Source organism: Dasypus novemcinctus, chromosome 1 (genome assembly GCF_030445035.2).
Source record: "Dasypus novemcinctus isolate mDasNov1 chromosome 1, mDasNov1.1.hap2, whole genome shotgun sequence".
Classification (NCBI taxonomy): domain Eukaryota; kingdom Metazoa; phylum Chordata; class Mammalia; order Cingulata; family Dasypodidae; genus Dasypus; species Dasypus novemcinctus.
This window is the reverse complement of record NC_080673.1, coordinates 151,351,848-151,379,293: the sequence shown is the minus strand read 5'-3', so window position 1 is coordinate 151,379,293 and position 27,446 is coordinate 151,351,848. Positions and strand designations below refer to the sequence as shown.

The 27,446-nt window shown below is 36.1% G+C and overlaps 1 protein-coding gene across 1 annotated transcript in view; it reads left to right on the top strand.

Moving 5' to 3' along the window:
* Positions 1 to 26,092, top strand: part of SRP72 (signal recognition particle 72) — a 32,262-nt gene extending 6,170 nt beyond the window's left edge. The window contains exons 6-19 of the mRNA XM_058298064.2: positions 1,117 to 1,148; positions 2,643 to 2,767; positions 3,281 to 3,338; positions 6,699 to 6,830; positions 7,925 to 8,053; positions 9,107 to 9,179; positions 10,786 to 10,850; positions 12,207 to 12,302; positions 13,867 to 13,970; positions 14,085 to 14,162; positions 15,010 to 15,147; positions 18,058 to 18,095; positions 23,980 to 24,139; positions 24,723 to 26,092. Of these exons, the coding sequence (XP_058154047.1) occupies positions 1,117 to 1,148; positions 2,643 to 2,767; positions 3,281 to 3,338; positions 6,699 to 6,830; positions 7,925 to 8,053; positions 9,107 to 9,179; positions 10,786 to 10,850; positions 12,207 to 12,302; positions 13,867 to 13,970; positions 14,085 to 14,162; positions 15,010 to 15,147; positions 18,058 to 18,095; positions 23,980 to 24,139; positions 24,723 to 24,900 (1,406 nt within the window). The 3' untranslated portion in view covers positions 24,901 to 26,092. The remainder of the gene's footprint in view (positions 1 to 1,116; positions 1,149 to 2,642; positions 2,768 to 3,280; positions 3,339 to 6,698; positions 6,831 to 7,924; positions 8,054 to 9,106; positions 9,180 to 10,785; positions 10,851 to 12,206; positions 12,303 to 13,866; positions 13,971 to 14,084; positions 14,163 to 15,009; positions 15,148 to 18,057; positions 18,096 to 23,979; positions 24,140 to 24,722) is intronic.
* Positions 26,093 to 27,446: the final 1,354 nt, after the last annotated feature.

The following is a 27,446-nucleotide window of genomic DNA, read 5'->3' as shown; positions in this document are numbered from 1 at the left end:
TGGTGTGCCTTTGTGCATGAGGCACACAAGTGTACACTGTATTTATATACTGATGACACCATTCGAGCATGTTTTACCTCCATTTAGTATGTTCCCATGTACAGTATTTATATGCTTTGAAGTTTTTAATCAGGAAAAAATGGAAATAATTTATTAGATAATTTATGTCTGGATTCAACTCCTGAACATGTAGACTACTCTTCTGCATACATTTTTCCTAAGTGATGTTGTAGGGACTGTAGAGGGTGAAGAGGTAAAAAAGGTGAAAGAAGATATCTCACTGCCAACTATTGAGGGTTAACAAGAGCAAAGGTTAGAGCATCATGAAAAGAAAAATACATTTAAGAATTAAAATTTCCTGATTTGCCCTGTATTGACAGTGGTATGGGGGAAGAACATTCTTGTACATTGCTGGTTTGAGTGTAAATAGTATAGTCTTTGCACTGGGCATTTTGGTAATGTGGAAAAATTCCTTTGAACCAGGAATTCCATTTCTAGAAACAGATTTTGCGGAAATAACTAGATAAATTCACATGTCTATATGAATGTTTATTGAATTAAGAACAAAAATTTAGAAACAGTATAAATTTAATAGCAGATCGACTAAGTTTTACTATAATAAAGTGGATTACCATGCAGTTATTTAAAAAAAAAAGTACATCTATGTTTTAACATATAATTATCTATAATGTATTAAATGGCAAAAGAAGGTTTCAGAACGCTATGTATATAACCCATTTTCATTTTAAAATGCATCTGTTTGATACATTACAAAAAGCGAACTGAAATGCTAGGAGTTGTTACCTGTGGATAGTGGATTATTGTCTCTATACTTTTCTATTTATTTTTGCTGTAAACATACTGCATTTAATAATTAGTAAAAGCCCTTTTAAAAACATGTTTAGCATAGAGACTACCCATGAAAGAAAAATGCCAGAGAGCTAAAATAATCGGAATAATCAGGGACTGATATCATTTATGTAGTATACTAGCTAAGAATAAGTTTCACATTTGCTTATTAAAATTATCTGCCCAGAAATTTAGTTTTTGCTCTTCGGAGTGATGATAGGAGTGGAAGTCAGCATTAGTAATTTTTAAACAATTTTTCTCCTACAGATCTTTGCCGCCAGTCATTATCAGAAGATGCTGTAAGTATTACAGTATTGTTAAATTCAAATTGTATACTTCAATATAAATTAGTAGGAGGCTCATTGTAATGTTTATTGACTTTTTGTAATATATGGTAATTCATTAAATAGGAATTGCAGTGAAAGACTCTGTTAATTAATGTAGTCTATTAGAGGGAGAAATCATAATACAAAAAATTTTACATACCTTAAATATTTTAAATTCATATGAATATAGATGCATTCTTCAATCTTAGGATGTTAAATTCTTAAGATCTTTGAAAAGTAATTTTGTGCATGTTTCTTACATAAAACACTTAAAATCCAACATTTGATTTCTAGTTTTTTTAAAAAAGTGAAGCAGTTTCTGTACAGAATCCTTATGGATGTTAACTTTTTCACCAGTCTTTTACCATTTTCTGGCTCAAACCTAATTAGTAGGGGTTTTTTTGTTTTTTGAATTCACCTTTCTTAAATCTTTCTCATAATTCAACGTTGGTTTTACTGAAACAAGTCTCATTTCTCACTAATAATTCTTCTGTTCCTATATAATTAAATTTTATGCTTTCCTTATCATACACAACTGGTTCAAATAAATTTGGAAACACACATTTGACTGACTTATCATACACTAAACAGATGAGAATAGGATTGCTGAGTATAGTAAAGGAGGGTAGTTTCCCAGCCTTGAGCATTCGTTGTACTATTTGGCACCAAGCAACCTTTTCCAGAAGCAATGGAAAATGTGGATTAAACTCAGAAAACAGTTAAGAGAACTTTCACTTAATTACAGAATTTGTTTAATCTTTTGAAGTTTTTTTTTTTGTACACTGATAATTAGTTAGAACTATGTAATCTTTAAGTTACAGTTCTGGTAGAATGGAGAATGAAGTATTTGTGAATTTATTCTTTATGAGAAGATTATCTTCTAGAATTTAGGGGTATTTTGGTAAGAGGTTAAACCTGTAATCAAAGAACTGACTCGGGAAAATTCCTGAATATTATGTCTTCTTTAGAGTTGTGTATCTTTCAAATGTGTGAATCACTTAGTAAAACTATAGATTTTTAAACTGAATAGCATTTTTGCTTCCTGAGATGGTTCCCTCATCCGTTTGCTTGTTGTTTCCTGCCTGTTTGCACTTGTTGCCTGCTTGTCGTCTGTTTTTTCTCTTTAGGAGGCAGAGGGACCCGAACCCTTGGCCTCCCATGTGGGAGGCAGACGCCCAACTGCTTGAGCCACATCTACTCCCTGATTGTTTTTGCTCGTTGTCTGCTCATTGTTTTGCTCATTGTCTGCTCATTTTTCTTGTCTGCTCATTGTTTTTGCTTATTGTCTGCTCACTGTCCTTGCTTGATGCATGCTTGCTGTTTGTCTTCTTTAGGAGGTACCAGGAACCAAACCCTGGACCTCCCATATGGGAGGCAGGCGCTCCGCTGCTTGAGCCACATCTGCTCCCATGTGGATCATTTTTAAGAATTTAAAGGGAAAAATAAACTGTTTCTTGCCCTTCTTAGGATGGAGCTGAGGAAGACCCACAAGCAGAACTGGCCATCATTCATGGTCAGATGGCCTATATTCTGCAACTTCAGGGTCATACAGAGGAAGCTTTGCAACTTTATAATCAAATAATAAAATTAAAGTAAGTTTTAAAAATGAATTATCTTTGGGAAGTGGACTTGGCCCAATGGATAGGGCATCTGTCTATCACATGGGAGGTCTGTGGTTCAAACCCTGGGCCTCCTTGACCCGTGTAGAGCTGGCCCACGCGCAGTGCTGATGCGCGCAAGGAGTGCCGAGCCACGCAGGGGTGCCCCCACGTAGGGGAGCCCCGTGCGCAAGGAGTGCTCCCCGTAAGGAGAGCTACCCAGCGCAGAACCAAGTTCAGCCTGCCCAGGAATGGGGCTGCACACACGGAGAGCTGACACAAGATGACGCAACAAAAAGAAGCACAGATTCCCATGCCGCTGATAACAGAAGTGGACAAAGAAGAACAAACAGCAAATGGACACAGAGAACAGACAACTGGGGGAGGGGGAATGGGAGAGAAATAAATAAAATAAATCTTTTTTTAAAAAAAGAATTATCTTTTATAGGGATGAGGTTTTTTTTTTTAAAGGTTTGTGCCTTTTTGACTATTGCTTGTTTTTCACAGGCCAACAGATGTGGGATTACTAGCTGTAATTGCAAATAACATCATTACCATTAACAAGGTATGTAATAATATCCATGACTTTTCTACACTTATGTTTTATACTGAAGGCAGATTACTCTAGCATTGTTTTGGGTTAAGTGTTCTTCATTCCATGACATAGAAAGTCCACTTGTAGTAAAATCACAGAAGAGTAATAACACTCTCCATTTTTATTTAATCATCTCATCATAGTGATTATGATGAATCTGCACTGTGTATTTAATTATAAAAAATCTGTTGTAATTGCAGACCCTGACTTTAAAATCTTTTTTTTCCCCAGAAAAGATATGCAGAATCTCTATTTATAAAAGATATGAATTGCTTGGAATTCTAAACTTTAAGCATATGCATATTTTACATGAGTTTTTCATTTAGTAAGTCTGAATGCAAGTTTTCTGTATGGTTTTTTGCCTTTACATTTTTTTGGGAGGGTGGGACGAATATAGCAGGTTCTCTTCTCTGTGTGTAAAATATTACAAGTATGTACAGGCAGTCCTAATTTAGAGTATTGTGTTAAATTAACCATTGTTTGGAATATTGCTTTATTAGAAAAAAATTTCAAGTTGAGATTTAAAATCCAGCTCAGTGGGAAACAAGGGATGTTTCTAATATTTAATTTCTTTTGATATACTATGTGAGTTTTTTGAGTACCTTTTTACTTCAGTCTCTCAGTAGTCTCTTTGGTGGCAACTCTTATCTCTGATTTTTAGGAATATAATCTGAGGCTGGAGGAGATAAGTAATTTGTATAATGTCACAGCCAGTAAGTAGTATAGAACTTGGATTCAGATTCTAGTCTCTGACTCCAGAGCTTGCTTTTTCAACTCCTTCATGGTACCTCTACTTCTGTAGCAGAAGTGCAGAGGGTCCCCAGATGTAGGGTAATGACATTATGAGATGTAGGCCATTGGCATGGTTTAGGTTTCTAAAAGTTGATGATAACGCCTGAATCTTTGGGATCAAGGTGCCAGGGAGGGGAAATAGATATGGCTCAAGCAGTTGGGCTCCCTTTTACCATACAGGAGGACCAGGGTTCAATGCCCAGGGCCTCCTGGTGAAGGCAAGCTGGCCCACGCAGGAGTGCTGCCCCACACAGGAGTCCTCCCACCCCCAGCAGGAGTGGTGGCTGATGTGGAGAGCTGGCACAGCAAGATGACACAGAAGAGACACAATAAGAGACGTAGCAGAACAGGGAGCTGAGGTGGCACAAGAAAATGATGGCCTCTTTTCCACTCTGGAGGGTCTCAGGATCTGTTCCCAGAGCTGCCTAATGAGAATACAAGCAGAAACGGAAGAACACACAGTGAATGGACACAGAGCAGACAACAGGGGGTGGGGGGGAGAAAAATAAATATAAAAAAAAAAAAATGCCAGTGAGTACGAATTCTTTTTATCTGGCATATATATAATTGTTGGGAAGAAAGTATGTGAAATACTTATTGTCTCAGTTTTAATATAATTATACGTTGACCTTTCTTAAGTCAACAGGTATTTTGCTTTTTTATTCAGAATAGTGCTAGATGTGATAGATAATGCAAAGGAAATATATATATATTTTAAAGATTATTTATTTCTCTTCCCTTCCCCTCGTTTTCTGCTCTCTGTCCATTTGCTATGTGTTGTTCTGCGTCCGCTTGCGTTATCCAGTGGCACTGGGAAACTGCATCTCTTCTGTTGTGTCATCTTGCAGCGTTATCGCTCCACGTGTATGGTGCCACTCCAGGGCAGGCTGTACTTTTTTCACGCAGGGTGGCTCGCCTTGTGGGGTGTGCTCTTTGTGTGTAGGGCACTCCTTGCATGTGGTAGCATTGCACGTGGGCCAGCTTACCACACGGGTCAGGAGGCCCTGGGGATCGAACCCTGGACCTTCCATGTGGTAGATGGACACTCTGCCAGTTGAGCCATGTCTGCTTCCTGCAAAAGAAATATTAAACATGGTCTTAATTGTTACATAGTTTAAATCTCATTCTGGAGTTGAAAAAATTGTGCATGTTTAAATTTCTTGTCTGAAATTCTATAACAGTATTCAATGAAGGGAAAGATCTCTGGGTTGGCAAATTTTAAAGTTGGAAACAGTTTGAAAGTTAAGCAACAGCATAAGCAAATGTACTTATGAAGACATTTGTGACTTGCAAGAGAATAGTGAGAAAACAGTAGATTAGAGGGTACGTATATGCAAGTTAATAAAAGAATAGGTTAAATTGATTGATAGCCAAGTTATGGAAGGCCCTGAAAGTAAAAATAAAGTGCCATGATAAAATTTAGGAAACTTCTGGCAATGGCATACATGATGAATTGATACATTAAAATAGTGTCATAGGAGAGGCAATTAGAAATGTGGTTTCTTGAGAAGTCATACGATAAGCAGTTTCTTGCTGTACATTAAAATAATACACTTTAATTTGGAGAGTCACACTCAGAAAAGTAGAGTTTGTTTTAGATTTCTTTGTCTCCTTTCAGTTGTTAAATCAGTAGAAGACCTGGTTTAAAAGCATAGTGGTATCATTTATTTGCAAATATATCATTTAACAAAGCTAGAACATTTTGCACATAGTATACACCCAGGTGCTCAGTTTATCTTCTCAGGATGCAGTGACATCACTGTAATCTTTTCTTAAGTGGTACATGATTTTCTATAATTCCTAACAAGACCTTCTTTAGGTAGATAACACTGCCTGCCCCACACAGACATTTCAGAAATTGAACTTCTCTGTCCTTTTGCCTAGTTAATTAAGAAGGGCCTTAAGATAAAGAAAAATAGAAAATATCTTGCATGAATGTTTTCTGCTGGAAATGTGTTTTAAAGTGGGGTGAATAAATTTCTGAAGTTTGTTTGGATTTGCTTTTATAATCACAGTATTCGGAGGAATGAATTACTTTTCTCATTTGTCATCTAAGTTCTAAAGGACATGGCTTGTAGGAATAGCAAATTTAGGCATCTTTGTAGTCCTAATTTCACTGTTATGTTTTTTGCTGTCCCTATGCATTTTGCTTTAAAAATTCAAAACAAGCAGATAATAGTGAAAAGATAAAACAAATGTCCTCCTTGCGTTCAAAACAGCTCAATTGCGAGTGTTTTCATACCTATAAGTAAAACACTAAATATACAAGCTCTGAAAGAATAGAATTATATTGTGAGATAGATATATGTACACTATTTGAATTGCAGAGGTTTTATTTACTTATATGAACCAAGAACCCAAAACAAACTTCCATATGTCTTAGGAACTTAGGCAACCCAGCTAGGTAGATAATCTTCCAAGCTCTTTTGTTGTGTCTTTGTAAAATAACTAAATGAAAGAATAATAAGACATAGGTGTATTAAAAGAGTTGAAGTTTGAGATTACTATTAATGGTGGATGAACTCTTCTTTCTCTCAGGACCAAAATGTCTTTGACTCCAAGAAGAAGGTGAAATTAACCAATGCAGAGGGAGTAGAGTTTAAGCTTTCCAAGAAACAACTACAAGCTATAGAATTTAACAAAGCTTTACTTGCTATGTACACAAACCAGGTAAGTAATAGGCCTCTAGCTCCCTTGCTAAACCTTTTGAAATATCACATATCAAGTAAAATGGGTATACAATCCAATCTCTACTTTTTTCTTTGTATTTTGTCTTAAACCCATACATATATGTTCTTGTTCCCCTTTTCAGAATGTCATGTATGAGATTTTATTTGTTAAAAAAGTAATTCGTGTAGTTCTTTGTAAGGATGTGGAGTTGATGGCTTTTGGGGAAGAAAACAGTACATATAATTTTAAGTGAAATGATTTCCTCATTAACTTATTTTTATCCTCTATAAATTAAACAAAATAATCATCAAAGATGCTGATCACAATGAAAGATTTAAGATCCAACTTGCGTTTTAGTTTGTACATAGTCACTTCAAGTTAAAAATACCAAGGAGGTCAGTTTCTAACTCCAGTATGCATTAGTTCTAATTAAATTGTGTTTTCATACTTTTCTAGAGCAAGGGTTTTCAGTGGGTGAATGAGAGCCAGTAATATTTTTATTATTTAAAACTGAGTCAGGTTATTCTGAATACTTAAGCAAGAAACACATATGCATGTAAATGAAAATAAGTTAAAATATTTTATTTTGAAGCAAATGCTTAAACTTAATATATGTTTATTTATTTTTTAACTGAATCCTGGAATTTAAGAGTCTAAATGAATGTTTAGAAATTGTCCTTTGACTAAATGCTTTTATAACTCATAACTTAAATTCAGTAAATGTGAATCTTTCTCTTCTAGGAAAAAAAGTTACACACTCCTCTCACCCTAGGCCAGGGGTTCTTAACCTTTTTTTCCTATGGACCCCTTTGCCAGTCAGGTGAAAAAACCACAGACCCCTTACTAAGTCCACATTATACTGTGTATAATTTAATATATCACACCTACACAAATATGTCCCTACAAGAATACTGGTTTTTTTTTTAATTTCAATTCAAGCTCATGGACCCCTGGTTAAGAACATGTCCTAAGCAGTTATTCACTTATTATTTTGTTTCAACTGATAACCTCCCACAGTTCTTTTCTTTTAGATCATTTAATGTTTAATTTAATTGACTAGCCTATTTTTGTGTGTGGGGAATACTGTCTTTTAGGCAGACCAATGCCGCAAAATATCCACCAGTCTACAGTCCCAAAGTCCTGAGCATCCCCTGCCTGTGTTAATCCAAGCTGCCCAGCTCTGCCGTGAAAAGCAACACACAAAAGCAATAGAGCTACTTCAGGTAAAGGAATTAAGTGAAATTTTAATGAGGTGTCAGACAGTTGCAGCCTTGTTTCATTTTCATTATGCTATAATACCCTACAACCCTATAAATTTGGTGGGAAAACTGATAGGTAATGTACCACTAGAAAAATTCCAGAGTGTCACTTTAGTTCATTCTCGGGTCAAGCTTTGTTTCTGTATCAGTTTGTGTTATGTAGGTATTTGCTTCAAACCCTGAACAATGTTTTTCATTTAGAGATCTATTTAAAAGGAGTTAGGGATTTGTTTGAGACTTAAAATACCAGAACATGCTTACCCATTTTTCAGTAAAGTGTTTAACAGTAAGTCCTAATCCAAAAACCCAGAAATTTATGGATACTAACTTGGCTTTTTTTTTTTTGAGGTACTGGGGCTGGGGATTGAACCCAAGACCTTGTATGTGGGAAGCCAGTGCTCAACCACTGAGCCACATCAGCTCCCCTGAGTTGGTTTTTTCATTTGTTTGCTTTATGTCTGTTTTTTGTTTTAAAGAGGTACTAGGAACCAAACCCGGAACCTCCCATCTGGGAAGCAGGTGCTCAACTGCCTGAGCCATATCCGCTCCCCTCACTTGGCTTTTATCAACTAAAACTAGCTGTTGGGTTACAAATTTTATTTTCTTGAAGATAAACTATGTTGAAAGGTTACACAAGGTCAAATTAGGGCCATTCTTAGGAGCAAAATTGTCTAGCAAGGACCTCATTAATGAGGTACCACTTATTTGAGTGTCTTAAAAAAGAAAAATCTATGTAGTAATTATAATTATTATTTCTGTTAGTGAAGTCCAGAAATACAACATTATTGCACTTATTTTCAGAGTATACCTTTAAAGCAAAGTAGATGTTAAATAAAATTTTTCCTCAATTAAAATTTTGACCTGAAACCAGAAGTTTAATCTCTTAAAACTGGATTTAAAATTTTATGTAGTAATTGTAAAATTGTATTTTTTCTAAGTTAGTTGTATAAGTGTGATTTCAGTAATTTTAATTATAAATTAAATATGATTTTTCCCCCTCAACTAAAAAACTTTTAGGAATTTTCAGAGCAGCATCCTGAAAATGCAGCTGAAATTAAGTTGACTATGGCACAGCTGAAAATTTCCCAAGGTATTGATTTTTGTTGTGACTAAAATAACATTTTAATGGAAACATGGGTTGGAAAGATTCTGAAGTAGTTGTGGAGTATGTGATTTAAAAATTTTGCATAATGTGTACTTATTGCTCTTTCAAACATGAAGCTAGATTATATGTGATCTCCAACAGATTTAGTAGAGCATCTTTCTTGGGTTATTTCTAAGTTGTTAAAATGTCTCTCAATCTATTCCTTGAAAACCAGGGGAAGCAAAGGTATCCTCTTTTCTGAAAGACCATATTTATCAAATTACCTGAGTATGTCATGTATAGAAATACTTATGTCTGTTACTTCGTAGTGTTTGTGTAATAAGGAAGGGGTTACTTTTTCATCCTGGTTCTCAGAATTTCTTAGTTTAGTCCCTTATCTTTCTTTTATACTTTCCCACTTATATCTTGAGTAGAAAAAGCAAGTGAATTTAATGAAATTAAATTTAAGAATTTAAGATTGGCATTTTCAATCTTATAGAAAACTGCCAGTGTTTTTGTCCAGGATTTTGAAACAACTTTGGGATTATCTAAAGTTGAATTGCACAGTATGGTAACCACATGTAACTATTTTAAGTAGCTAAAACGAAATAAAATTTAAAATTCTTCAGTTGTTCTGGACACATTTTAGAAGCTTAGTAGCCATGCATAACTGGTGACTACCATTTTGGACGATGCAGATATTGGACATGTCCATCATCACAGAGAGTTCTATTGTACAGTTCTGGTGCAGACCATGCATTCTCAATGAGGGTAAAAATTGGTTTTATGAAGGGATTGAAAAATAATCTTAGATATTACAATGGTTAATGCCCTTCAGAGGATCACATATGTAAATGAATGTGCTATATATCTTTGGTATTAAAATTTTATAGAGGCAACAGGAATGGTAATTAGGGAAAAAATGTCTAAAGAGGCTCCTAAGTGGAGCAATAATGAAAATAAGATTGAGAAACATTACTGATTTCCATGTTACCCAGTTCTCACATCTCCTTGCCTCCTTCCCTAATCTTTTTTTGCCTTCCTTCTCCCTGCCCCTCCTCTTTTCCTTCCTCTTCTCTTTATCTTTCCTCATCAGTGTATTTTTGCAAGGATTTTATATTGTCCTGAAATTACAAGCTTACGGTGGATTGTTTTATTTTGTTTTTAAGGATTTTGGAATATTTGTTGGGTTTGCAGTGAGTGGAAAATCAGAATTTTAACCCCATAGGAAATTTTCCAGTGAACTTTTATTGATAATGGCATATTTTAAGTCCTTTAAGGAAGAATTCCACACCTTCAGGTTATAGTCTGACAAAGGAGAAATGGCATTCCTGTCCTGGAGTTCTGTTTGGTCAGCAGCTCTGTCATTAACTTCTTTATGAACTTAAGCAAGGCATATTATTTCTTTGAAACTCAATTTTCTTATCTGCAGAATGAAAGAGTACATCATCCCAAAGATCCCAAAGCTTGTGTATTTATAGATGTTATAAAATATGATTGTTAGGTTGCTTTCCTAAGGAAAAGTAAAGGGGAAATAAGTAAAATTTCATGTATTTTTTTCATAAATTTGCTCTCTTCAATATGATGGTGATTTTGTTTTTAACCTCTTAAGGTAATATTTCCAAAGCATGTTTAATATTGAGAAGCATAGAGGAGTTAAAGCATAAACCAGGCATGGTGAGTTTATAATTATAACTAAAATATTACTGAAAAAGTAATTGAAAACATCTAATGTTTTTGTGTTCTTTTTAATTTCTTCTTTATATATTTCCCAATGTAGGAGTAGTAAAGATAAGTATCTGGCATAAATTTAATTTCATTCTTTGCTCTGCTTTACGTTAGCTTATTATTTATTCAAAAGTGCCAGGCACTCTTAAGGTCTCACCTTACTACTTAGATCTGATTTTAATATAAAACCTGTATGGGTCTTTAATGTGATTTCTTTGGATTTAAAAAAAAATTTAGCATAGTTGCTAACAATTTTAGTTTTTAGTTCTCTGCTTATTTTCCAAGAATCATAAGTTAAGATTACGAAAATAGATGTGAAAGCATCTATTTCATAGTAGAGACTAATTCTGTAGTATGGTAAGACTGTTGAACAGGTATTATTTTATTCATGTTTGTATCCTTTACTACAGCTTATTTGCAGTTGGCACTCAGTAAGTGTGCAGTATTATGGTAGTGTTTTCTCTTTTGTAGCTCTATATTTTAAGGACTGGGTTAAAATTATTGTACATTAGAATCAAGTACAATATATGATATATGGCTTAAACAGTGTTTCTAATACTTAATAGCTGGCTTCTGTTACCTTTCAAGGAATCTATCCATTTCATCCAGGTTGTTGAAGTGAAATAAAGCTGTTAAATTATTTTCCTTTTGATAGCTATAAAATCTCACTCCTCTTAGTAGTTATGTCTTCTCTCTTTTCCTGATAAGTCTGGCCAGAGGTTTATCAATTTTTCTGATCTTCTGAAAGATCTAGCTTTTTCTTCCCTTTCTCTTCTCTTCTCTGACTACTTTTATTTCTTAAACTACTCCAGCCACTGGGTCTCTTAGTTGTCTCTCAAACATGGTAGGCAAGCTTTTTCTCACTGGCTGTATGCAGCGAAGGCCACATACAACTTACCACAGGAGTTTAGCCACACTAGGCCATACCTCACCCACTTGAATGTCCAGCAGTGTCTTATTGTACAAAAATTTCTAAGTGCTTAGTCTCAATTTCTGTATGTACCTTGCTGTGGACTAGTACCAGACTGTGGACTACAATCGACTGTCAACAACACTTTGAGTAGCACTGCTTTAGAAGAACTGTATATTTTATATATAATTATATTTGTAAAACACTGTTGTTCATAGACTTTCTAGGAATAAAGTTATTAATGTTCTCTAAAGTCAGTAATTTTTTGATGACTACTGGAGGAGAGTCCAGCAGCCTTTATTTGCTACTTCTCCAATGTTTTTAACATTTTTTAAAAGTTTAGTCAGGCATGAAGGAGGAGTGTTACTCATTACTCTCTACTTTTGGCTGCGTAGGTATCTGCACTAGTGACCATGTACAGCCATGAGGAAGATATTGATAGTGCCATTGAGGTCTTCACCCAAGCTATCCAGTGGTACCAAAACCATCAGGTAAGTAAGTGGAGTAAAACATTATGAAGACTTGTTTTTACATAAAAATAAAAAGCTACAGTAATGAACTTAAAAGTAAGAGAGTATATTCCAAGGCACTATCAAGAAAATGGAACTCAGCCTGTCAAATTCAGTACCAAGAAGATGGAGCGCTATTAGACTGAGTCATTTTTTTTTTGTTTTGTTTTTAATTTTTTTTTTTAATTGACTTTGTAATAATATTACATTAAAAATATATATGTGAGGTTCCATTCAACCCCCCCCCCCCCCCCAACAACACTCGTTCCCATCATCATGACACATCCATTGGATTTGGTAAGTACATCTTTGGGCACCTCTGCACCTCATAGACAATGGTTCACATCATGGCCCATACTCTCCTCCATTCCATCCAGTGGGCCCTGTGAGGATTTACAATGTCCGGTGATTACCTCTGAAGCACCATCCAGGGCAGCTCCATGTCCCAAAGACGCCTCCACCTCTCATCTCTTCCTGCCTTTCCCTATACCCATCGTCCACCATGTCCACTTTTCCCAATCCAATGCCACCTCTTCTATGTGGACATTGGATTGGTTGTGTCCATTGCACCTCTATGTCAAGAGGAGGCTCAGATTCCACCTGGATGCTGGATGCAATCCTCCCATTTTCAGTTGTAATCACTCTAGGCTCCATGGTGTGGTGGTTGTCCTTCTTCAACTCCATCTTAGCTGAGTGTGGTAAGTCCAATAGATCAGATTGTAGGTGCTGGAGTCTGTTGAGGCTCAGGACCTGGCTATCACATTGTCAGTCCAGAGATTCAAATCCCCTAAATAGATCTTAAACCCCAACATTAACTGCACCTCCAGCACATTAGCATGAAAGTCTTATGAAGGGAGATCCCATCTGAGTCCAGATTCATCACACATAAACACCATTTCCAAAGAGGGGCCATCTGCCCTGGTAGTTAACCCCATCGGCCATTGAGTCATTTTTTTAAAGTATACCATATACACATACAGTTATTAGAATTAATGGCTGCAGAATGGAAAAAAAATTGTTACTCAGTTAGGTTTTCTGAAGCTCTTTCTTGTGTGTGTTTGCATTTGTCTGTATAATCACAAGAAGGTATAATAGTAACAGTACATGGTTGCTTACTTGTGATCTCAGATTTAAGTGGCTGGAGAGCCCATGGGTGATAGTATTTGGTAGAAGAGTAGTACATGAATAATTCTACATCATGTTTCCATCTAATAACATGTTCGTTTTTCTAGTATAGGTCTCAGTGTAGGCAATATCCAACTTGAAATACCCTTGCTTACACACAGGTGGCTATGGACTGTTAGCATAATTTTTAGTGGAGGGACAGCAGTGTCCTGAGAATTACTGATTACTTTTACTAATTTGTCTAATGCTTCCCTTCCCTGTATGTATGTGTCTGAGTTCATTTTTGTTGTTTCAGATATTCAGTAAATTTTAAGATTAGACATTTAATGAATAGGTACATTTTAAAGGTCTGACAAATACTGACTTTCATTGACTTGCTAGATATTTAGCATCATTTTTTTTCTTTGCATTGAACCTATAGCCTAAATCTTCTGCTCATTTGTCCTTGATAAGAGAAGCTGCAAACTTCAAACTCAAATATGGGCGGAAGAAAGAGGCAATTAGTGACCTAGAGCAACTCTGGAAGTAAGTTTTGAAAGGCGGAGATATAAAATGTGAATTTTATTGCTGTTTTGCTTGTTTGTGTTGCATTCTCCAGTTGTATAAACTGTTTAGTAATTTCCTTATTTCTTCTTTCAGACAAAATCCAAAAGATATTCATACCCTGGCACAGCTTATTTCTGCTTACTCACTTGTAGATCCTGAGAAAGCAAAAGTGTATCCTTTTTGGCTGTTGTTCTAGAGAGCTCTCAAATAGCACACTAAGTCTCCTCCATTATCTACATTTTGGGTTTTTTTTTTTTTTACTAATTTCAAAAAACAAAAGTCCCTTCTAAATAGTAAAAGCAAAAATAAGAATTTATTGATCCATGGAACCAATAAACGTAGGGGTAGATCCAACTTGGGAGTACAGTTTGATCCTGCAGCAAAAATGGGATGTAGTCTTTATTCCTTCAGGTTCAAGGCCAGCAGCAAAAAGAAGAAAAAGCATGTTTTATTTGGATAGTTGTGAATCTGAAAATTCATTCTAATTGCGCTATCTTGGGGTCACATGCCCATCTCAATCAATTGCTATTGATGAGATACAATGCTCTGATAGGCTTAGGTTGGATTATGTGCATGCTCCAGTCTGAGTGTGCTGCCAAGACCTGGTAGGAAGGGTTGGATGCTGAGCAACCACAAGTAAAAGCCTTTGTAGTGAGCAAGTTACGGTTTATAAGCTTGGTAGTTGTTTCGTAATGAAGTGGGTTTTTTTCATCTTTTTTTTTTTTTTAAGATACATAGATCACACAAAATGAAGTTTTTGTTAAGCCACGTTACTGATTTAAGGGATATATATATATGATTAGATTACAACCCCTTTCTCAGATTCTTACAGATTTTATGGTATATAATTGGCATTATGACCTGCTGATTTGTTATTCTATAGAAGATTTAAAGATATTTTTCTGCTTTTGATGAAGGTCATCAAAATCAGTGTCTTTTTCTTTAGGCATTGATATATATTGGCAGGCATATAAATATAAATATATATATTATATTCCTGAACTCTTTTGTATTCCAGTCTTAGTAAACACTTACCCTCGTCAGATAGTATGTCTCTAAAAGTAGATGTCGAGGCTCTTGAAAATTCTCCCGGTGCTACATACATTCGGAAGAAGGGTGGAAAAGTTGCTGGAGATAATCAACCAAAGGAGCAAGGGTAATGTTTTTCACTGTAATGCTAATTCTGAGATCCAGCAAAATAGTCTTATGTTTTAAAATTAAAATTCTTTATATAAGGAATAAAAAAATACATTTCATAAAAATTCCACATGCATAAAGTTTAAGTTCTCTTCATTTCACTTCCCTTTACTTTTGCCATGCTAAGCTCTTCATCTCCACCCCATCGCTACTTGTCCAGAATTAACCTCTGGTATTAATTTAGTGTGTATCCTTACCAATGTATTTCTTTGTATTATACACAGAGGTGATTTAGACATTTTTTTCTTAGATTGGTTTATTTGTTATTTATAGAAGGAGATTATTTTATAGATTAAGCAGCTTGCTTTCATTTAATAAGTCTTGGAGATCTTTCCATGTTGCTAAATGTAGACATATTTTATTGTTTTTATCCATAGTATTCCATAGGCTATATGTATCATACTTGATTTACCTGTAAGTTACTGATGTACAGTTACTGCATCATTTGGTATTTCTGAACCAAAGTTCAGATAGTGTATTTTGCTGATTTGGAGGAAAGGTTAGTCACCTTCATTAACTTATTAGAAGTCAAGTTCTTATTCTTTTCTTGTTCTCCCACATTGCCATCTCAAAACATAGTACCAGAGGCCTCCAGTAAGACATTTAAGATTTTGACTCAGGATGAATAGAGTATGGAAGAGTTGACACTTTTCCAGCTTTGTGGCTTTTATATTTTTTTCACTATTCTCCTTTTTAAATGCCTTTTGAAATCAAAATTTTTTCCAAATTTAAAAAATTATCAGAACAGTATATGATTCTCTTCATTTTGAACTGTATTCAACTAAAAAAGCATTTTCATCTTCCTAATACATTCAAATAAGTTTTTTTTTTAAAGATTTTTTTTAATGTATTTATTCTCTCTCCCCCCCCAGTTGTCTGTTCTCTGTGTCTATTTGCTGAGTCTTCTTTGTCCACTTCTGTTGTTGTCAGCTGCACAGGAATCTGTGTTTCTTTTTGTTGCGTCATCTTGTTGTGTCAGCTCTCCATGTGTGTGGCGCCATTCCTGGGCAGGCTGCACTTGCTTTCATGCTGGGCGGCTCTCCTTATGGGGCGCACTCCTTGCTCATGGGGCTCCCCTATGTGAGGGACACCCCTGTGTGGCACGGCACTCCTTGCGCACATCAGCACTGTGTGTGGACCAGCTCCACACGGGTCAAGGAGGCCCAGAGTTTGAACCGCGGACCTCCCATGTGGTAGACAGACGCCCTAACCACTGGTCCAAGTCCGCTTCCCTCAAATAAGTTTTAATGAGAAGTCTCAAAGATATGCTGTTCCAAATTACATTTCATCACATTATTCCAATTTCAGACTTATCAGGAAACCAAAAATGAAATACATTCAAGCCAGATCTTAAGTGGACTTTTAAATAATACCTGCTTTTGTAGTCCACTTACTTAAATGTTTTCAGTACTTTTTTTCTCTTGCAAAACAGGGTTGAGTAATTAGAACATATAGTTCTTTTAAAATCTCTTTACTTAATCTTTTTCTTTAACTGTAGATAGTTATTAAGGTATACATTGACTTGGAAGCTTTTAGATTTCAGCGTGGTGTTTTCATTAGGCATTTTTATTAATGTTTTTTATTTTATACTAACTTTTGGGTGCAAAGGTTTAGTTTCTTTTGAAGATAGAATATATGATATAAGATTTATGGTAGATGTTGACAAAAAAACAATAAACGACAGTCCTTTGCCCTCAACTGAACTTAAGTCTAGCAAGGGAAAAAGTTAAACAGTAATTTCAGTAAGACTTATACATGCTATGATTGTAAAGGGAATAGAGGAGCATGCCAGAGTGAATAATTAGTTCTTCTTGGGGGCGGTGGGAGGTCAAGTAAGGCTTCATGGAGGAGGTGACTTTGTTGATTCTGAGGAAAATGAGGAGGATGAGGTAGGCAAATTGCGAGCAATGATGTAGAAGTAAGAAATGGAAGAGAACCTTTGGGAAATCACAGATATGTCTGTGGAGTATGACTTGTAGGGAGACAATTTTGGAGACTATTGCATAGTATAGGTGAGAGATGAAGCACTGAAGTAAGGCTCTGTAAGTTGAGTTTCTTATTCTTTTGGGTGCCCTGAAAGAATTGCAATTGAGTGACTTGGTAGAATGAATTTTTGGCAGAAATAGTTGCTATCTAATCTTAGTTCACTGTTTCATAGTTCTCCTATATCATATGTGCATGTATCTGCATGTATACAGAGATAAATTTTTGTCTTCCTCTTTTCACTGTTATCATGGATTTTCACTGTAGCTGCAGAACTCTAGAAACTGTTTTAAAGTGTTTTCTTGATTTTTGCATACCTTTTTTAGTGCCCTTTTTGTTTTTTGTCAATGTACCTAATAAAGATTTTACCTATTTAAAAAAAATAAGTTTAGAAGGTTCAAAACTCTAAAGATAAAAAAAAGAGTGCAGAGTAAAAAATCTTCCTATCTACCCCAGCCACCAAATCCATTTCCTTTCTCCCCTGGAGAAGAACTAGTAATACTGTTGTGCATATCTTTCCAGAGTGATTCTTTGCCAAATATAGCGTAACTTGCCACAGTATTGTAGATTTTCCATGCTTCTGCAAACTTCTTACATATTCACATAGACTTAATATGTGCCACTTAAATAATTCATTTTCAGTGTAAATGGGATCTGTTTTCTGAAAACAGTTGTACCTCTCTTTTCTTACTACCTTCCTAAACTATAGTATCTGAATCTTATTAATTTTAACCTGAATTAATATCCCAACTAGTTTGTTAGTCTTTGGTGAGCAGGCATGCATCTTAAACACCTTTATGATAAAGTGCCCATCTTTCTCTTTTCACCTACTTAATCTATAAATATTTTACCGTGATGATGGTAATAACTTTTCTTCTTTGTGTAGACAGGGAGATTTGAAGAAGAAAAAGAAGAAAAAGAAGGGTAAGGGTTTTTTGTTTGTTATAATCATTAGATTCTGTTATATAAGATTAAAGTTTAAGAGTCACCTTAGAGAGAAATGTTCGGGCATAAATACACTGCTCTTCCTTCTTGCATCTTCAAACGCAGATTTTTGTCTTAACTATTGCTACCATTTAATTTTATTAAAGAGTAAAAACTCTGTAGTTTTTCTGAATTCAGATTCTGACTCTCATATTCTTGTGCTACAGGTTATTTAACATACCTGCCTGAGTTTTTCATTTGTAAAATGAAAGGTGATACTATGTACCCCATAGGATTATATGAGTTACTGCTGCATGTAAAACTCTTAGAACAGTGTCTGGCACATACACCCCTCCCCTCCCCCCCTGCATACAGTAGGATACTTTCAGCTACAGGTATCATAAAACTCCATTAAAACTAACTTTAAAAATTTACTACTTAGGTGAACGGGTATAGCTCAGTGGTTGAGTGCCTGTTTACTGTGTACAAGGTCCTGGGTTCAATCCCTGGTACCTCCTGAAAAAAAAAATTACTATTTGTAAACTTGGCATTCTACAGGAAGGTTAGCATCAAGGCTGGTTGATGTAATAGTTGTATTTCTTTGTCTTGTTGTCCACAAGACTGAATGTCATTAGAGTCATAGAATGGTTACTGGAAACAGGGCTATATGTTTTTGTTATTTATACTAAGTAGGACAAAGAGGGCTTCTCCCCAGTTTACAAATCTTCCCCATTAATCTGATTGGACCAACATGTCCATGTCAAATGTCCAGCCCGAACCATTAACCAGAGAATGCCACATTGTTTAACTTAGGCTATGTTCTTAATCCATGGCAGAGTGGATAGAATTACCAAATTTGCTTATATTAATCAGGCATTATTCCTAGAGCCACCCCCCTTTTCCTAAGTCTTTAGGGTGGTGGGTGTTTTTTTGTTTGCGTCCCCCCAATAGCAGTTTGATATGGTTACGAATTCCAAAAATAGATATCGGATTATGTTTGTAATCTCGTCTGTACCTGGGTGTGATTAAGTTATGATTAGGACTTTGATTGGGCCATGTCATTAGGGCATGGCAAAGGACAGAGTGGAGGGTTTTTGATGTTGGAGTTTGATGCTGGAGCCTCAGCATGTAAGCACACAGAGGAAAGAGAAGCAAGCCCCAGGAAGAGAGGAACCCTGAGCACAGGAAGAAGCAAGCCCTGGGAAGAGAGGAACCCTGAACCCAGAGAGAAGCAAGGGAACCCAGGAAACCTGAACCCTCACAGGCATTGGCAGCCATCTTGCTCCAACACATGAAAATAGACTTTGGTGAGGGAAGTAACTTATGCTTTATGACCAGGTATCTGTAAGTCCTACCCCAAATAAATACCCTTTATAAAAACAAACCACCCCTTTGCTGACTAATACAGAATTTGGTACTGAGGAGTGGGGAAGTGCTTTTGCAATTACCGAAATGCTGGGACAGTTTTATAAATGGGTAAGGGGTATTTTTTGGAGGAATTGTGAGATACTTGGAAGAAAAGACCTATAGCACTTTGAAGAGACTGTTGATAGCAAGATGGATGCTAAAGAGATTTTTCATGATATCTTAGAAGTAAATGATGAAAATATTATTGGAAACTGGAGAAAAGGCGATCAGTGTTTTAAAGCTGTAGAAAACTTAGCAAGATAACTCCTGGTTTATGGAAGGCAGAATTCGAAAATGGTGAGCCTGGGCATTTCGCTGAAGAAATTTTTAAAGTAAACCTGGAGAATGTGGCTTGGCTTCTGCTTGCAGCTTATAGCATAATGCTAGATGAGAGAGATATACTGAGGACTGAACTGTCAGGCACAAAGAAAACAAACTAATTCTGGAAATTCCAAACCTCTGGAAGTCAAGCTCCCAGATGAAAGTGCCCCATTGGAGGACTTAACTAAACTTGGAACTTGTAAATCAGGATTGAAAATGTAGTTATCTTGGAAAGGCTTATGGAAAGTCTTATTGTCTGATGGCTTGGACCCCTGCTTCTTACATACTAAACCAACAAGGTTTTTGAGAGAGCTGTATGAACAAAACCACTGTCAGCTTGGACTAAAAGGGACATGGAAAGGAGAGATTGAAGGAGAAACAGCTTTAAGAGGAAAGCCATGGAAGCTGAGATCTGGAATTAAGACATCACCTTGGGCCAAGAGAGGAACCCTACCCATTTGTACAGAGAGAGTGAGTTTGCACCAGCAGTTGGAAGAGGGTGGATGATCCTACCCGATATCCTGGGAGAGTTTTGCCACCCCAGGGTACAGAGAGAGTGGAGCACATTCCCCAAGGATTATGACAGTTAAAGACAGTACCCCACAGGTCTAAGAGGGGTGGACTTATCCCCCATGGATTAGGGAAGACCAGGTGGTCAACTCATTGCTCTGAGAGGGTTGAGCCTGTAGCCAAAGGTTAGGGAAGGCCAGGTGGTCAGCTTGTTGCTCTGAGTGGATTGAGCTGTTTGCCAGAGGTTAGGGGGAATGTTGTCTTCACGACACTGTACTAGGGGGATAAGGTGTGGCAATCACCCCATCACTCTTGGAGGGTGAGGTCTAGAGCTTGGTCCATACCTAGATGCTTGATGAGGGTGGCACCAAGAAAATGACTGTTGGGCAAGCATATAGAAAGGGTGGTTCTCATAAGGCACCAAGAAGAAGAAACCATCATCTTAAAAATGACTGTCAGACTGAAATCGAATGGAGGTTGTCCTTCAGGTTTACTGAACTGTAAAGGACCTGTGACTCATGTTTCCCTCCCAATTTCTCCTGTGCGCATCAGCACTGCGTGTGGGCCAGCTCCACACAGGTCAAGGAGATCCTGGGTTTGAACTGTGGACCTCCCATGTGGTAGATGGATGCTCTATCCGCTGAGCCAAGTCCGCTTCCCACCAATTTCTCCTCATTGTAATCAAAATGTTTATCCTTTGTCTGTCCATTTGTGTATTGGAAACAGATAAGTTGTTTTATAAGTTTCAGAGGTCTTTAGCAAATAGGACTCTGCCCTAAGTCAAACTGTATTTTCTTTAAATTGATTTAAAGAAATCAATTTAGATATGATTTAGTACTTGCATTGTTACTGATTTAAGGTGTTTTTTTAAAAATATTGTAATGTCTTTTTGGAATTCAGAAGGTGAAATGTAGCAGTTTAATATGGTTATGAATTCCAAAAATAGATACTGGATTATGTTTGCAATCTGGTATGTACCTGGGTGTGATTACGTTATGATTAGGACTTTGGGCCATGTCATTAGATAAAAGGCATGGCAAAGGACAGAGTTGAGGGTGTTTTTTTTTGTTTTGTTTTGTTTTGTTTGAAAGATTTATTTTTTATTTCTCTCTTCTCCTCCCCCCCCCTCAGTTGTTTGCTCTCTGTGTCCATTCTTTGTGTGTTCTTCTGTGACTGCTTCTATCCTTATCGGTGTCACCAGGAATCTGTGTTTCTTTTTGTTGCGTCATCTTGTGTCAACTCTCCATCTGTGCGGCACCATTCTTGATCAGGTTGCACTTTCTTTTGCGCTGGGCGGCTCTCCTTACAGGATGCACTACCTGTGCATTGGGCTTCCCTATGTGGGGGTCACCCCTGCGTGGCAGGGCACTCCTTGCGTGCATCAGCACTGCGCATGGGCCAGCTCCACATGGATCAAGGAGACCCGGGGTTTGAACCAGGGACATCCCATGTGGTAGGCAGACGCCCTATCCATTGGGCTAAGTCTACTTCCCAGTTGAGGGTTATTGATGTTGGAGTTTTGATGTTGGAGTTTGATGCTGAAGCCTTATTAAGCTGGAGCCCCACGAAGTAAGCACACAGAGGAAAGAGAAGCAAGCCCCAGGAAGAGAGGAACCCTGAGCTGAGGAAGCAGCAAGCCCTGGGAAGAGAGGAACCCTGAACCCAGAGAGAAGCAAGACTCTGGAAGAGAAGAACCCAGGAAGCCTGAACCCTCATAGATATAGGCAGCCATTTTGCTCCAACACATGAAAATAGACTTTGGTGAGGGAAATAATTTATGCTTTAAGGCCTGGTATCTGTAAGCTCCTACCCCAAATAAATACCCTTTATAAAAACAAACCAATTTCTGGTATTTTGCATCAACACCCCTTTGACTGACTAATACCCCCCAACCATAACTATTTTTAATCTATGAAATAGAATTTCCTTACAAATTAGTTTTTACAGTAGTGACCTTTATCATCGATGTGATCTGTTTCTTCCGTATGACTATAGTTAAAAGGGAAGTTGGGCCTTTTATTTGTCCAGAAATTGAAAAAGTATCATTAAGATAAGGAAGAGAAAAACTTGTATCTACTTTGAGGGGACATGTAAGCTGATAGTGAAGTCTTACAGTTGGAGAATTTGTGGATATTACTGGAGGAATTGGAAATGCTCTCTAGTAAGCAGTAACCCCACTTCCCCCAAACACTGCTATTTTGGCCGGAAATTTTTTACCCCAGATAGGTAGTCACCAGTGGATGTGTTTGATCTTTGTTCCTCATTAGAAGAGTTGAAATGGGAGAATCCTGGACTCTTAATGACGATACTGAGATGATACTGAACATAATATTATGGTAATTTGTTTTAATCCTCCACTGAGACTGTATTGTAAAGAACATTTTTCTAAATTATTAAATATATATGTATTTCATTCTTTTTAACTTAGTTAAATAGCATATGATAGTGTGGGTTACAGTAATTATTCTCTTACTGATAGACATTTAAGTTGTTTTGCTCCTTTAAAGAATATCACAGAAAATATTTCATGCACATAAATTTGTAGCTTATGTTTTTCTGCAGGATAAATTTTTATTCTTGCTGCCAAATTAAATTGCTTTCTATAAAGGCTTTACCAGTATATACTTCTGCCACTAAGTCTTTGAGTGTTTCCCACTATTTCAGTAACACTGGATATTACTACTTTTAATTAATATTTGTTAGTCTAATAGAATTTTTGCCCTTTTTTAATTTAATTTTTTAAATTATAGAAATTGTAGGTTAACAGAAAAATTACGTAAAAAATAGTGTTCCCATATCCCCTTCCCCCCATTATTAACACTTTGCAGTAGAATGGTACCTTTGTTGCAATTGATGAAATAATATAATTACTACTAAATAGTCCATAGTTTACCTGAGGGTAATTCCCCTCTCCATATTACCACCCTATTAACACCTTGCATTATGTGATTCATTTGTTATAATTCATAAAAGAACATTTTTATAGTTATTCAGTATAGTTAATTATATTCACAATGTTACGCTATCATCATCACCATCCATTTTCAAAACTTTACAATCAACCTGAATAGAAATTCTGTACAATTAAGCATTAACTCCCCATTCTGTATCCGCAGTGCAGCCCCTGGTAACCTATATTTGAGATTTAAACTCTGAGCTTGTTTGTTCTAATTATTTCATCAGTGAGATCATACAAAATTTGTCCACCCTTCTCACTTTTAATTAGTGAGGTTGAGCCATCTTTTCACATGGTTAATAACTTTCATTTCTTCTGGCTTGCCCTAGTTATAGCTGTGCCCACTTTTCTTTGGGTAATTTACCTATAGATTAGTAAGACCTCTTCCTATAATAAGGCTATTAATCCACTCTTATTATATAACATACAAATTTTTTTTAATTTCCCTCAAAAATTTATTCTGTCTTATCTAATGAAAATTAAAAGTTTTTTATAGATAGATTTGTCATATCTTTTCCTTTATGGCTTCTAAATTTTGTGTCATGCTTAGAAATAAGGCCTTTCCTCTGGCTAGATTATAAAAATTCAGCTTTTTCAGTTAAATTTATTTCAGTTTTAACCTTTTTTATTCCCAAGTTTGGACACATTGTTTAAACAAACCCTCATTCCTTTACATTTGTTGTTACCAAGGAAAACTGCCTAAGAATTATGACCCAAAAGTTACCCCAGACCCAGAAAGATGGTTACCAATGAGAGAACGTTCTTACTACCGGGGAAGAAAGAAGGGTAAAAAGAAGGATCAGATTGGAAAAGGAACCCAGGGAGCAACTGCAGGAGCTTCATCTGAACTGTAAGTTATGTCCCACAATAGTAGTCAGTCAGAACATATGTTGGTTCTTTCTGAGATTGACTCAATGCTATTAGTGAGAATTTTAATATATTTTAAGTATGCAGAGTACATTCAGTTATATCACTAGCTGTTTTGCAGTATGCTTATGAAAAGGGAAGAAAATGTATGGTATTTCTGGTTTGATTACATTATAAATTCAGTTTAGGATTCAGGTCCCTTCAGAAGGAAACAATACCCTAAGATGATTCAACAGTTTAACGAAATATCTAGATAAACCGATACAAATGTGACTAGAAAAAAATGTTTAAAAGTTGTTTCTACATGGTAAGATTATACGTCATTTTTAAATTGTATTTTCTAAGCTTTGTAAAAGTTGATACTACCATATACTGCTTTTTAAAAATTATAAAACAGTAAAGATTTTATTAGAAAGAAAATGGATAGGGTTTGGAAAACCCAGGACTTAGAATATTTCTAGAGATTGTTAGAAGTGGAAAGTAGAATCCATGTACATAATACGTATTATCCTTTTCCATTGTTGAATATACAAATGACCAAAACTTTTCTGATCTGATGATTCCAGGGATGCCAGTAGAACTGTGAGCAGTCCACCCACCTCCCCAAGACCTGGCAGTGCAGCAACAGTATCTGCCTCAACAAGTAATATCATACCCCCAAGACACCAGAAACCTGCAGGGGCTCCAGCAACAAAAAAGAAGCAACAGCAGAAAAAGAAGAAAGGTGGAAAAGGTGGCTGGTGATTAGAACGTTCTTGTTGCAGGCCATTTTTAAACTAGTCTCAGTGACACTAGGAACATAATAAAGATAACACAGCAAGAAGCACAGAGCTGCTGCCCCCATCCCCACATTTTCATAAAATTGTTTCTTTATGCATCAAATAGGAAAACATCCTTCTCAAACCTGATGCCTAGTGAGACTTGGCCAAGTTGTACCATCTAGTTTTTCACAGATTATGAGAACTCAAAATAATTGGACGTTTCCCCACCTAGTGAGTTTTTCTTCTTTATGTGCTAATCTGGTCTTTCTTTCAATTTCACAAATAAGGCATGTTATCTAAGGTTTTCCCAGGATTTAAACAGAAATTACTTCTGTTTGAACTGAGTCTGAAGATGCTTGTTCCTATTCAAATCCCACTTAAATTATGTTTTAGGAGACCTTAGGAGACTGAAAGTGGAATCTTCTGAGCATTCCAAATATCCACTTAGAAATATCATGTGATTAAAAGGGACCTTTATTAATACACTGGTGTTCTTCATGTCATTAAATTGAGTGGCCACAGGAAAACTAAAGTAAATTTCTTGATTGACCTTAAAATCTATGTCTTGTGACATAGAATACGTGATACTTTTCATTACATTTTTATATCTATAAATTGGGGCTCCTTTGTTTCCCCATCTCATCTTCAGATTATGGTAACATTGTGCTGATATAGCACCATTAAAGAACTCAAGGAAAATATATCACTGTTGCAAGAAGCTGACTCTTAGACCCAGTGTTCTGTAGTCAGAATGGTTTGGACTGTTTCAATCAGAAAAAGTAATGGCCCCTATCAAGAGCATCCACACTGACTTCTTAAGTTGAGAGGAAATCAACACCAGACTTCAGTACTAGGCAGTATTAACATCTAACAGGACTGTTTGGCCCAATTAATAAATACTCAAATGGCTTGTCTTCTAGTAATGGGTATGACCATTTATTACCTTCAAGTAATGAAGTATTTTACAATTTTGTAGTGTAAATGTTGCTCTCGTCTTTCCTTGCTTACAAGGAAACTTACAAGGAACTGTTGTGAGATGGAAACATTTGGATCCTCCCCTTGATAGTATTCATTTTCTGCTGCCCAGGATATCATTTAAACGTATGAGTATTTCCTTGTGATCATATTACTCCATCCTTGTTAATAAAGTGCTGCTGTGTTTGACTCAGAACAAATCTGTTGAAACTTTTTCAAAGAATTCTTTAAAAGGCTTTTCTCCTTTATGGTAGGAGAGAAAGATAAGAAATGTAGTGCTGCCTTTTCAGCATTGAATTTGTGGTTGCATCTAAAGATAACTTCTTAACATGAGTGGTTTATTATGTCATAATACTTCTAAAGCTCTACAGAGAACAGTCTTTTGGTAGGAGTGACAGATCTGCTCCTTCTGAATTATTAATTATTATTAAAGGAATAATTGTTAGTGAATTTATTTAAGATTTCATTAAATTTCTGTGGTGAAAGATAATCATTTTTTAGGTTAACTAAGCTAGAGTGTTAGTAAAAATTATCCATCATTGAAAATTTTGACCCAAAGTACAGCAGTGAAATTTATGGTTCTCCATTAATTGTTATTACTAGTCAGTCATTGCTATTACCACTTATTACTTAGCACCTGAAACTTCAGTTCAAATAAATTATATATGTCAAAAAAAAGTGTAAACAGCTACATTGCCTTTGCTATTATTCCCTCTTTGGACAGGTCTTTCACCAATGACAAATATACTTTATGTGTGTGTGTACATTCCTGATAACCAGTATAGTTACATCCATTCACCTTGGCACATTTTAAAACATTCTAGCAGTGAATATGGATTTAGGTGTCTTTGGTGTTAACATATTATGGAGGACTTCCTGATTAGTATATATTAATTTTCTTTTAAGCTGAGAAGCTAAAATTGTTACTTGCCTCTCCAAGCAAAACCACAGAATTTATCTAAAGGGATTGAGAGAATCCAGTTTAAACCTTACTGAAAATATATATTCGTATATGTGTATATATACAAACTGAGTAATAAACATTTTAAGTTATAGAATTTATCCATTAGCCACAGCCTTTTCAAGACTGGAAACAGCTACTCTTAAAAACTGTTGAAGACCCAAGCATTCTGTAACCTATTTGAACTGTACATGTGATGAAGGAAAGTCAGTTTATTGCACTAAATAATTTTATTAAATTTTGAATATACAAGAGTTCAATTTAACTCTTAGTAGTAAGAGGAACCATCCATCTATAACTCAACCAGTTTAAATTATACCACCTTTGAAAGGCCTTGTGAGTGCCCCGTTTGCTACAGAACATTAAGGACGGCTCCACTCTTGTTTAGTTGTGTTTTGATACTGGGCATTAGTAGCAACCATGATTCTGGTAGAAAGCCAATTTAATCTCCGAGGTTTGTTTTTTTTAAGCGAAATGCATTTCTCCGTTGTTTGAAGTAACAGCAATCCTGGATGGCAGCCCCTATACACTCTCAGTGGAATTAACAGGACAGAGAGCGGCAAGATAACACAACCTCATTTAATTTACCAGCC